Source organism: Corvus brachyrhynchos, unplaced genomic scaffold (genome assembly GCF_000691975.1).
Source record: "Corvus brachyrhynchos isolate BGI_N302 unplaced genomic scaffold, ASM69197v1 scaffold32, whole genome shotgun sequence".
NCBI classification, from domain to species: Eukaryota; Metazoa; Chordata; class Aves; order Passeriformes; family Corvidae; genus Corvus; species Corvus brachyrhynchos.
Window position 1 is genome coordinate 13,884,395 of NW_008237919.1, and position 13,242 is coordinate 13,897,636.

At 36.8% G+C, this 13,242-nt stretch overlaps 1 protein-coding gene across 8 annotated transcripts in view; it reads right to left on the bottom strand.

Annotated features, from left to right (window-relative positions):
- Positions 1–392: 392 nt before the first annotated feature.
- The window catches only part of OSBPL8 (oxysterol binding protein like 8), a 72,464-nt gene continuing 59,614 nt past the window's right edge, over positions 393–13,242 (bottom strand). For all 8 annotated transcript variants that reach the window (XM_017733265.1, XM_017733264.1, XM_017733270.1 and 5 more), the window contains 13 exons: positions 12,422–12,606; positions 11,643–11,724; positions 10,855–10,953; positions 10,308–10,404; positions 9,861–9,959; positions 8,250–8,347; positions 7,474–7,563; positions 6,772–6,908; positions 6,227–6,412; positions 3,793–3,880; positions 3,290–3,392; positions 2,619–2,724; positions 393–2,388 (listed from right to left, as the gene is read on the bottom strand). In XM_017733265.1, the coding sequence (XP_017588754.1) occupies positions 2,253–2,388; positions 2,619–2,724; positions 3,290–3,392; positions 3,793–3,880; positions 6,227–6,412; positions 6,772–6,908; positions 7,474–7,563; positions 8,250–8,347; positions 9,861–9,959; positions 10,308–10,404; positions 10,855–10,953; positions 11,643–11,724; positions 12,422–12,606 (1,506 nt within the window). In that variant the 3' untranslated portion in view covers positions 393–2,252. The remainder of the gene's footprint in view (positions 2,389–2,618; positions 2,725–3,289; positions 3,393–3,792; positions 3,881–6,226; positions 6,413–6,771; positions 6,909–7,473; positions 7,564–8,249; positions 8,348–9,860; positions 9,960–10,307; positions 10,405–10,854; positions 10,954–11,642; positions 11,725–12,421; positions 12,607–13,242) is intronic.

A 13,242-nucleotide genomic window follows, 5' to 3' on the forward strand; every position in this document is an offset into this window, starting at 1 on the left:
AAGGGAGATAAGAGCTTGTAACTATCAGTCAAGAGTTTCAACACCACAAATTTAGCAGAGAATTTAGGGGATTGAAGTTATTGCCTAAATCTCACTCATTGGATTATTCTCACGTTCAGAATATGTTTAAAGGCTTGTAATGGATCTTATTATTTTAGGGGATTGAAGTTATTGCCCAAATCTCACTCCAATGAGAATATGTTCAGAATATGTTTAAAGGCTTGTAATGGATCTTAAGACAAGGGAAGCGTTGCCATCTGAATGCAATAATGAATGGCCAAATTCCAGGCTGAGAACACTAAGTCAATGTCACAATACTCTGCTTTCTTAATGCCATTTCATGCATGGATGACAACTTCAGTTTCCATTTAGAGACTGAGGCATTTGTAATCTTTTTTTTTTGTTGTTTATGAAGGAATTTTCTACGTTCACAAATTTTACCTTATGAGATGTAGATTTAATAGAAGTCCAACCAGGTTTGGTCTTGCCCATAGCTACAAGATCTGGCTAATATACCATGTTCCAGAAAAATTATTCAAGACCAAACCATGCTAATGTGAAGCTGTAATAAATATGCTGCAGTTCACTGCTTACACAATTAACTTTTATGCAGCTGAGGCCCAAGGAAGAGGAAAGGTAAAAGAGAAGGGGAGGTGTGTGGAAGCTGGATAGATAAACGAGTAAACAGTATTTTCACTAAATACTAGTGAGACTGATGCAGAACAGAAAGGCAGATCACCTGGAGAGTCAGGTAGGCTGTCCAAGGCAGAGGGATAAAATGTGGCCATGGCAAAAAGTTAAGCGTGACTTTTGAACTGTTCCACTGCCCAGGATGGATTTGATCCTCTGAAAACGAACTTGGCTGTCCTTCACATTGTGTCCTGTTGTCTCACCTGGGGTACTGAAAATACAATTCTACAGCCCCTTTTTGCCTTGGTATGCTTGACTGGCACAGGGAACTCACCAGATAAACACCCACACTACATTTTTTGCTGGAATTTTACAAATTCTATACATGCCTATATTTCTTCAAATAAAAAATGTTAGAAACCCTGGTTTTGAATTGAAACTTAAGCTTCGCATGAATTTGTATGGCTACAGCATACTAAAAAGGTGCATCCATGTATTCTGGTAAGTAGTATACACTTGCAGTAAGGAAGGATTTCACAAACACTTGGATTTTCCTCTCATTTGTTTTGAGATATATGATGTTAGCCATCACAAAATTTCTGAGCTTTCCCTGTGTAAACACATACATTTTCATTTGCAAGTGTACTCATGACATTGCCCAAATCCTATTCTTTTGGAGATTCAGCTCAAGCTACACACTAAGCACACCTCTTCATCTTCACATTTTGTTTCAAAAATAACCATGAGTCCTGGCGTCAGCAGTCTGTCTGCTTACTGTGACATGGCCATACACAAATGTAAATTCAAAGCTGTAGACTTTTGAAGACTTACAAACATACCAGAAATCCTTGATACTTGGAAATCATGAGAGAGAGCAGACCAAGACAGTACCTTCCTCGGTGCTGTACTGTTAAAAATGTGCTTTGTACAGTAGATGCAGGAATGTTTTTATGATGAATCTGAATTTTTTAAACTATAAAACAGCTGGCTTACAAGCCTTTAGTAATTCAGGATAAAAACCTCATACTTCCAAAACAAATCACGGACATTATGTCGCAGATTTCCCAAAGACTTTAGCTTTTTACTTGCCATTTCCTAATACTCACAATTTTTTGTATAATAATGTATTTGTTTGACCTTAAGCAAAAGTTTACTTCCAAACACCCAATGCCATTTACAAAAGCTGCTGACTACTTCAAAAGTTCCTTTGTTACAAAAATGCTAGGTTTATATATAATGAAGTATGCCTGTTTATCATTCTACCATAACAGGAATCCCATCCTACCTACAGAGTCTGACCTCTGAGTATTTAACTTGATCTATTCCGTGGTGAAGATTCATCAGTACAGCGTATGACGCAATATAAACACAAGGCTGATGTCGTATGACTGCGAGACAGAGGCACACACCAGGCGGAAGAGTGTACTGGCACTTACACCATTCTTACTGCAACTGGGTAGACAGAAGTATGATTCTGAACCATGAACGCTGAGGCAAAGTTCTGTAAGTTGTTGCTACACAGTTCTTTTACATAATATTGCATCATTTGAAGTCCAGCTTAAAATATGGTCCCCAGTAACAGTTCGATCATTCCAGTTCAAGAAGGCCCTTGTTCATACTTCTTATTTGAACAAGAAATTAATGATAAGCTGTAGCAGAACCATGAGTATAATGAAGACACAGTGCTTAAACTGCAAGGAATGGTAGTCCCAGGGTGATGAATTAGAAGTGACTCTATTTCGTAGCGCCATGATCTCCCTGTAAGATAGAAAACAGTATCCTGTAAATTACAAACTGGACAATTAGACATTTTCTACTATGTTAGGGCTCCCTACAGAAGGCAGCTTTAGAGGAAAACTATGAAACATCAATGAGCAATCAACATTAGAGAAGAGTAAAGATACATACCAGCCTCTAATGGGGAAAAAAAAAAAGCTATGAAATTACTAGTCTATAAACCATTTTAATTAGTTTTTAAGTAGTACTACCTCTTAATGTCTTCCTGTGTTTCCTTTATAGACTCAATGGCACTCTGCAGTTCACCAAGGTCTGCCCCTTTTTTCCTTATTCTTGTATTATGCTTCAGAAGTTGTGCTAGAAGGATACAAAAGTCAGATGTAATTGACTGAAGTCACTGCTGCCATAAAAGGAACAAAGTATGAATGACAAACTAAGCCTGTTGTAAAAATGAGAAGAAAGTTTTCTGGCTAGCTTCTATTGAAAACTTAATTTCAGAGTCACCTATATCACAGAAGGACAGCAACTTAAGTGCTTGAAATGTCTTTTAAACACTCGCCATATTGTTTAGCTTCTGCAAACATTATCAACAACAAAAATCTACCCTCTAGCCACGTACTAATCTACAAATTAAAACAATTAATCTTTTAAGAAAGGAAAGAGTTTACGAACACTATTCTTTTTCCCTAGGTACTAAATATGTGCAGCACTTAAGCCTACCTACACTGCATTTAAAAAGACTAGAAAATCTGCAATTAAAAACATGAGCCATTCTGCTCCTTTTGTTTTCCAGAATGTGCTTCATGTTGGATAGAACTAAAGCATAGTAAAAACATTGAGATAAGAAGAGTATGCATGACACTGAACTCTTCAGATGTCAAATAAATTTATTATTTCTGTATGTAAATGTATCTTCTCGTACCTTCACTCCCAGAGGAATCCTGGTTATCAGGCTCTGGGGAGGAGAAACCACACTCTCCTTTCTTCTGACTGGCTGGCTTTCGTTTGATTTTTGGAACAGTAACCTAAAATTGATAAATTTATGTTATTTCCAGAGAACCAGAACTCTAGCAAAGCAGCACATTCCAACAGTGACAGTTAAAAGCACAATATCTAATAGAAGTCCAAGTTAAAATTTTCGATGTATTAGCAGTCTGAATTTTGTGCATCTTCCCATTTAAGGAAAATACACATTAAACTGCTGAGCTCAAGTTTGTGTATTTTATTTTCGTATCCAATCAAGTAATTTTTACCACTTAGGATGCAACACAGAAGTGAAAGACATTGTTTGGACTGTGTAAACAACATTTTTGTAGGATAATAGCATTTCCCATCAATCCCAATGCTCTGATGATCTTTATACACATAATGGGCAACATATACAAGTTCCTGGATCTTGCATGTGCTGTCAGAACTGGAACATACCATTGGTGTCCGATGTCGAACTTTTGTTTGGATTGTGCCATCTTTTTCAAACTGGATCATATCATTCAAAGGGTCCCATGGTCTGGTACTAGACAAAGAGAATATTATTAACACTACAGCAATTTAAATAAGAAATATTTCCTTGCTCAGAAACTACTCAGTATGAAGAGGCAAAAAATCTCCCTATAGAGAAATCAGACATGGTGTTACGATCTTATCTTCTACCTATGGTCCAGTCTTAACCTGAAGGGCCAATAAATGGCCAAAATAGGGCCAAAAAATGAACTTCATGTCCAGATCAAACCCCCAGCCAGCTGGCCGAGTATAAACTATTATATTAACCAATATCATTATGTATCTTTTTTTGCCGATCATATGTATTTGCAAACATGGAGAGATTTCCTACTTCAGATACAGTTATTATTTTAGAACTACTGGGAAATTAGACAAATTTAAAAATATTTAACTGCTTTCTGTTGAGTTTTCTTTTTTTTTCTTTTAAAAAATGCCTAGGAAGGCGAGTTTAAGAATCAGTTACCTCAAACCTGCTTCCATCCCTTAGTGGCTAATGGTAATCAAGACTAGTGTCATGAGACACTAATGAGATATGCAGTTTTCTTGTTCTGATTTTTAGGAGTGCTTTTCCAATTACAGCCTAATACAGAATTTATAAAAAACCACAACAGCATGAGAGACATAGCTCATTAGAGAACAACAAGCAGCCAAAGGCAAATACCAACATCTCCGCTGATCACGGGCTTTTCAGGACAGAAACTGCAAGTGAGCTGCAGGAAGGATGTTCTGACACACAGCTTTAGTGAGAGTAGATTAAGCATGGATTTCCTTTCGTGTCCTTCCGTATGCCTTTTAAATAGTTGTAGCTGTTTCAGATGTTGTGAACATGGACCTGCACTTACATCTTAGCTTAACCTGACTTGAATTAAATGTCATCTGAGGCAACTGGGTTAAGAACTAGGCATTGCTCTCTTCTGTATTTGTAATCCAGATGCCTAAATCCATAATCCAGATACCTTAACAAATGCTCCAGCTCACTGCACACATCTTTCATAGTAAGTGCAGAAGACTGCTCTCTACATGGAGCAGGTGGTGAGCCAGCATTATATGCTTAAAAGGAGAGAGAGGCTTCTTCCAGGCAATGCTGACAGTGCAGACTGCTTTCTAGCACATAGCAAAATTTCTGTGGCACATCCTTGAACCACAAGGCCTCAAGGACACCAGAAATAATGCAGATTAACAAGACAGGTCTTAAAGCTGCAGAGGACAGTCTAACAGATTTCAAGTACTGTCCTTTTCCTAATGGTTTTACACAGGGTTCAAGAGTATGGGCAGTCAATTCAGCTGGACCGTTCATAACTCTTCCAGCAGGAAGAGGCATCAACAGCACTAGAAGGTTCAAACCAAGACAGGGTGCTTCACAGAGCATTTAGTCTAGTTGGGGAATTTCCCTGCTGCAGGATGTTTTCAGAGGTGAAAGTGTGCACAAACTTAACAGGAAACCAATGAAATTCATGGAAAATAAATTTACTGAGAGTTGATAAATACACAGATTCCTTGTTTGGTTCCAGGAAACCTCCAAGTTGCAAATTTGCTGGAGACGTGTAGAGTACTCAGGAATCTCATACTCTTCCCTGTACATACCCTTAGGCCATGACCTCAGTATTGCCATTCCTGTACAGAAAGGTAAAGGCCTCCCAGGTTTAGCCATGGGAATATACTTACAGCATTTGGAGTTACTTACAGTAACTCCAAAGTTACTTAACTCTGTGTGTATCATCTTTGGCTATTTTACTTTTACAATCCCTACAATACAGAAGCATGCTGGGTACTGAAAAAAAAAAAATCAGCAGAACTTGGGTGCTCTGTGAAAACCGTCACTAGTAAAGGGCTCAGCTTCAAGTGGACTTTTGCAACATTGGTGAGGACACAGAATGCATCCCTCCAGCAATCAGGGAGACAGCTACATCTTCATCTTCTGACCTAGAGCATCACACAAATTGATTCACACACACTCATGTGCAGGGCATATTTGACAGGCAGGCAGAACCACTGGTCCCAGCATTAACTATTGCTGTAAACCTGCTATTCTCAGAGTTATTCTAATATGTAACAAATTAAATAGCTCAATCCAACTAAGCACAGGTTTCTCTGATTTTCAGGTACAAGATTTTCTGATTTCCAGCTGGTATGCCCATAGGTACCATATTTTCCAGTCTGGGAAATCTGTGTAGCTGTTCTGGTCAGTCTAAGGGGGGAAAAAGGGAGGACAGTGCACCCCAAAGTGCCATGCCACAAAAAAATCTAGAACATAGCACAGCTATGTCATTATACATAAATAAGCTCTGTGTCTCAGTTCTTTTGCTCCTGAAACCACAGGAAGTGGCTCAGCAACATTACCAAGCACTCCAGGACTCACTCAGCATATTTGTAGTGCCATTCTCCTGTGACTGAATCCTGATCAAACAGCTTGCATGTCCACTCTTCACCCTTAAGTTTCCTCTCTTTGGCACTCTTTCTCTGAGCTTCTTCCAGAATGTATTTCTCATGAGTAGCTTCTGTTTGGTCTTTATTATTTATTGCTTTTGTCACTTGTTGCCAAAGCCTGACAAATGAACAACATACAGAGTCACCAGAGTCACAATCTGGTTGACAGAAATAATTGCAAACAATTTCCTCAATTACAGGCTAAGTAAATGGACCACCCTCCAAAGAGAATATTACCATCACCCACCAAAGACAATATTACCATTTTTAACAGATGTTTTATGTACATTTCTGTCAAGATTTCCATGATTGTAAGGTTTATAAATAATGATCTTATATTTAACAGTCTTACTTTCTTTTATCATCAAAGGCTAGTATCACCAAACATGGGAAAGTAATGATAATTTGCTTATAATTTGGAGAAGACTATGAGTTTTATTTTGGCAAAATAAATACATGGTTCTAAAGTGAACTTACTTCTCTGACTCAAAGTCATCTTGCTCTTCAAACTTCACAGTGTATCTAGGTAACCTACGCTGCTTCATATCAGATGTTGGGTTCCAGAATGTCTCTGAAACACCTGTCTTCTTGTCACTAATAGTAACTTCACTGTCCTGTAACAGATATGATTGTTACTTTAATTGTAATTATCTCAGAGAGGGCCAAAATAAAAAAGCAAGGAATAATTGCCTTTTTTTTTGTAATAAGAATTTATTTTCTTTTGAATGCATGCAGTTAAGAATAATTAGATATGCTAATTTCAAAATTCAATTTCTGCCCTCTGTGCTAGGTTCTAGCTTGGAACAGTGATGCGATGGAATCATTACCACACCCAAAACCAAGGGATGCTATGTCACCTCACCAGAACTGAAACAACCTTAAATATTTCATGCTGGTGCCATAACAATTCTTCATTGAATTAATACATATACCAAAATATTTTGCAAGCTTCATTGTAAAGCAACATTTCATTTTCTTCCTAAACTACTTAAATGTGCATTTTTCCACCTTTTAACAGCTGCAAATAGAACAATGTTGATTCTATACTTTCTTGAATACTTTCTACAAAAGCAGTACTTAGCTTTTTTGTAAACATGAGTCTTTTTTGTATTTAAGTGCTATTTTAACCTGTCTCAACCATCAGCCAGCATTTATAAAAGAGCATCACTCACTACTTACCCAGTGACCCTCTAAAATAGCCAGAACTTCTTTGCCAAGCTTAATTTTCCCAGATATTTGGTTAACACTGTCATTGTTACCCAAAAAAGGCTGCAAAACAAAAAGAAATGGTTTCATGTTTATTTGAATAACATATGATTTTTGTTCATATGTTTAATGTTACGGGAAAATGTGAATTTGTGAAATGTGCTGTAAACAGCCCTGATAGCTTTAATATTGTATCTTCTGCCTATTCAATCCCCAAAAGAAGTATAAAACCAGAGTAAGTAGTTTCTTTTTCCCTTCTTCTTAAAAGATTTGCTGAGTATAAGTACTGTCTAAGAAATGTGGAAAGAAAACAGAAAATAATGCAGAAAACAGTGACACAATGATATCCCAAAGGACACAGTCGTTTGCAGCACTAATTTCACAGCTTTGCCAAGGACCATTTGTTACTAGAGATTATCTTTTGTAGAAACAACAACGATTGCCAGGGATTTTCTCTGGCCTTCTCATAGGCTGCACATGTATCCTGTGGACTGACAAGGCAAATTGTCAGTTAACACAGCCTCCCAACTTTTATGTTTCCCCTATAATTTCAACTGAATGCAGTTTCCCTCTCCACGTGCACACTTCTTGAAAACTGTTTTTTCAGCTTTAAATCAGTTTCCGCCTCAAAGATGGCAAATGCAATTTTCAGAAGCCATCTAGAAGTAGTTTAGAAACCTTTGTTTATCTTATGTGAGTGGACATGATGTTCATTCTGCTTCTTGCGCCCACTCACAGCGCTTACTAACCTTGAGTTTGAATTCAATTGTTGCACTGTAGCCAGTTTTCTCACAGGTGATGTTGACTGTTCCTCCAAGCTCTAAGGTCATTGTTCCATAAAGAATTCCTGCAAGAGAAAAAAAAAAACAAAACAAAACAAAAAAACAAAAACAAAAAAACAGCTAAAATGAGTATTTTTAACTGAACAAAACCTCTAAGTTACTTGGGTACAATTCCTAGAGTAAACATGCTTATGCCAGAGGAAAACTGGTATTTTCAGATGGCCTTTCCTAATGATAATCACGATCTTTCTGCCAAATAAGAAAACCCAAACAGAAACAAAAAGATCCAAGTGAATTACAGATAAGCAGAAAAACAGTTTATGAAGACGTATCTTTGGCAGCGTAAGCTGCCGGCTCTAGCAAGGGTGATGTTTAGTCTTATTGGAGATTACTGGAGGAGGGAAGCTTCTGAGGTTAAGACAAGAAAATAATCTATGACAAAGACAGCAAAGAAAAACTTCACTCAAAAAGAAGCAGTATGTACAGTCAGGCTACAGGTGAAGACATTCATGGACAACCAATGTACAACAACTCTGATCACTCCCTAAAGACTTTTGAAAGTACAAGGGTGACAGTGCTGAGTACACTTGCTTTCCCATGATTACTATCTTTCCCCCTGCAATCCAGTGTTTGAATCACTGAATGTATTTTACATACACTGGATGCATGTGCAAATATGCCTTCCCTGCATATCCTTCTACCTTTCTCCCTATCAGCTTTATTAGTAACACTAATTCTCCTTCTTCCTGTTTGACTTGAATGTATGTGTATATGTTATGTGCTTTAACTGTTCAGTATTATTTTTGCCATCAAAGGTATAAAAAAAATACAACACAATATTAAAAACATTAAAAAACAATGGAAAGAGAAAAATCTAAACTCAGATTACCTATTTCTGCTAATTGATCTTCATATATCTCAAAGGAAGAAAGTATTATATTTGGTGACTTTACAGTCAGGCTTCTGAAAGAGAATTCTAGCTATTCTGAAAGGGCATTCTGGAGTACAGGGGTAGACAATACTGAATAAGCTACAGCTTAAAAATGAGCAATTCTGAAATCTATTTTGTGCTATTACCGACCTTTCAGAAAGCTTTACAAAGCACTGACCCATTTCCCATAGTGAAACTAAAGACAAATGTTCATGATTTACAATCAAATCACACTATGGTATAGATACTACATTGCCTTTGATGTTTACAAGAGGAAAATATTGGAAAAGCTCAAAGCTTCTCTAAAAAAAGGCAACTCAAACAGTAAATTAATGTAACGTAGTGACAGATTACTATATAAATATATATACACACACACGCTCTTACTATCTCTTACTATATATGAAAAAAAAAAAAATCTTTCTCTGTGTCAAAAATTAAAACATGGCTTAAACAACACATGTATTTTTCTCCTGATAAAATATGTGGAAGCCTACAGCCACCACTGTTGCCAATATTCAGAACACTCTTCTCAGCTGACAAGTTTGAATCCAACACAGTACATTATTTAGAATAATTAACTATTTAGAATAACAAACTTCTTTTCTCATAACTTTGCCATCTAGAGAACGAAAAAAACCCACTACCTTTACAATGGGCATATGGCATTGTCATTACATAATCTTCTCCCCTATTTAGAAACGTTAGCCGTCCTTCTCCATCCAGTATGGCAGATAATGAATTCCCTGAAATTCAAAGACAGACTGTCACATTTCTCATCCTGCAAGACAACAGTCAACGTTCCCTAATAACTAAGGAATACAATTAAGAACATCAATATATTTAGCACTGCAACCTATCCTGTCTAGTGAAGCCACTATAATACACAGTGTCTCTGATTAAAAAGTAAAATACTCCAAAAATAAAAACTAAAATTCTGAAGACCAGTAGCAAAAACTTTGTAAGGAAAGGACAGTACCACAACCAAAACACTGACTCTTCTAACAGCCTTCTTTCACCCAAAAAACACAGCTCACGTGCACCAATTTTACACCCCTCAATAAACATACAACCAAAAAACCCCCATTATTTACCATAGAATTTTGATTTGGCCAGAATGCTACCACTAAGGCAAAAACCATCCTTGCGGTTGCTAACATAGAAGGCAGATATTGGAGGATGATGTGATACCTGTTGGAAAAAAACCACATACTTGAGAAAAACAAAAACAAGAACAAGCAATACAGTAGATATAGTATAAGCCTTAAGCTGATAATGACAATGCAAAATTCAGGCTGCACATATTAGAATGCAGTTAATAGATGTGAAATTTGACTAAAATCTTCAGAGATAAAGATCAAGCAATCACCTACTGAATTTCAAGAATTAAGAAAATCAGCACGTGACTTGTCCCAGAGGAAGAGGGAACAGAAATATTGGAAACACCTTCCTCCCTCTCTCTCTTTAGGAAGACACACTTAAAAGAGACATCTGTAAGAAAACTATGCTCACCAGGAGAGGTTTTAGGATACAATTCGTACATTTCAGTCCATTTTCTGAAACTACCATAGTATTTAACTAGCACAAATATACAATACATTGATTTTTCTTAAAAGTATTTGTTCTAGTTATCGCAGCTACCTGTTCTGCAATATAAAAAGTCTTGCTGTTTGTCCTTGGATGAATCCACATGCAGCGGAAAGTCTCTCCAAGTATAGGATTGTACGGCTTTTTTAGTCCCTAAACAGAAGTTGAATAGAGAGTAACCATACCATGCATGTACACAAGTCACAAAACATTTTATCAGTCTATCACTGAAGATAAGACACACAGGAAAAAAAATTATCCTAATATATATGCTAAAGTACATGGTACTTGATTTCATCATTTGAATACTACGCTCAATTACTCTGCTCTTCGTTCTAGGAAAATTATCAGACATTCAATATATCCACTAAACTATTCTACTTGTAAGGACACAGAATACAAGGGAGGTCTTTTTGCAGAATTATTACAGAACTTTTGTCTGAAGTTAGGTAGTAAGTACTTTCTGTCGATACTATTTCCCAACAACATGACTAGGAAGAGTATTTAGCACAAAGCTAAATGAAGTGGTGGAAACGTTAGTCCTCCAATTTCAGACTGTTATCACTGAAGAATGGTACATACAAAACTGGCTCAACTTTATCAAAAAATACTTAGTTCAATTTCTACTCCAAGGGACAAATGCAACAGAATATAGTCTATTTTAAGCATGGCTAGAGACCAAAAATTTCCATGATGTGTTTGTATAAGCAATGAAAACTTTACCTTGCTTTTTAAAAAAATGCATTACAATATAATTTAAAAAGAAAAACTTACTCCACCACGTCCCTAAGCCCTCAAACTAGACACAATGACTAAAGACAAAATAATATGTGAAAGTATACCTTTGGCTTTTTGTAGAATCCTGACAAATACCACTTCACTACTTTTTTCATGCGGTTGTAAGCATTCTCTTCAAGAGCAGCTCTGTGAAGCAGAGAACACAGATCAAGTGTCAGTATTGCATCATTTATAACATGCTATCAATTATTGTGACATATCTTGAATCTATGAGCTGACTAAAACAAGTTAGTGATTTGCAGTACTGTAAAACTTTCAGCCCAATCTCACAAAATTTAAAGTTTTCAAATAATTGTCTGAAAATTGAAGTAAAACAAAAATGCCAGAAATGGTATTTCCATATTTGAGGCTGTTCTTTGTAACATTAAATTCTGTCCCATCCCCACTCAGGTTCTTCCATTTACAGGTTACTAGTTTAGTATCTTTTTACTACCAGCCTACTTACATGCAGAGCTCTGAGCTGAATAATATTTCTATTTACAGTCTTTATTTGCTACATTTGAGCAGACAACTATAAATCTGGACAGAACTTAACACTGTATTAAAAAATATTAACTAGTATTGGTTTCTCATTTTAAATATGTGTCTTCGAGAGAAAAAAATTAAACTCATTTTCAGAAGTCTTTCAACCAGTCTTCAGAAGCTAAAGCAGAAATGCCTGCAACACAATTGCTATTAAATTACTAAGAGGGGCCAGACTTCAAGATGTACCACATGAGCTCTCAAGGCAGTTAGCTTTCAGAAAATGACAGTATCTGACACTGTTACCCTACTTTAATTTTAAAAATTGTAAGAATGAAAACCCGAGATAGGATTGACTTACTCAGACAGAAAGTCTGCATGGTAGTAGTAATCAGACAGCTTGTCCAGGAAAGAGCGAGGTTCCAAAATAAATGTAGGCAGTACAACCTTGGACAAGTCCATTCCTGGCCGGACTTGCTTCAACAGTGTCCAGATCAAACTTTTGTTTTCTTCAGACACTTCTTCTGTCTGAGCAGCCTCCCCTGCCTAGGATGAACCAAAAAATTGCTTACAGAAAGGAGAAAGGAAACAATCCTCCAGAAGATGGGTCAAATATTCTAAGGTTGCAGTGAGAATGGGAAATGGATACTTAAAATAAAGCACTCCGAGATGCTGAAGCAACTATGAAGTTAGATCAAGTTTCTATAAATACACTTATGATACATCTTTAATGAAGTATGATAGTTATACTATTCAGCATTAAAAACTGCATTTGTTTTCATCATTCCTAAGCTGGAAAAATTTGAGGTAGAATGCTGTTCAGAAATCCTCCCTTGGTCCTTTCCTAGGCACCAAGTGCATTACTCTCTTCTCAAATGCAGGGCTTGTACTCCAAAGGGCTGTTCATTCTCCCAGCTTTTCCCAGCCATGAAAGCTGACATATTTATGCTTTTCACTGCCTTGGATCAGTCAGCAGCATCAGTGGTTTTCCTTAAAAAATGAACATGACTTAAGGGTAACTGAGCAAAACCAGCAGCCACACTCCAATATGCTCCTTTCTGCCCAGGAAGAGGGAAGATATTATCCCATATAGATTCTGAAATCAAGAGCAATGGTTGTAGGAAAAGCAAGGAAAGGTATCTCTTTTTTCAGAACAGTTCTAAAATGCATACTCAAAAATTT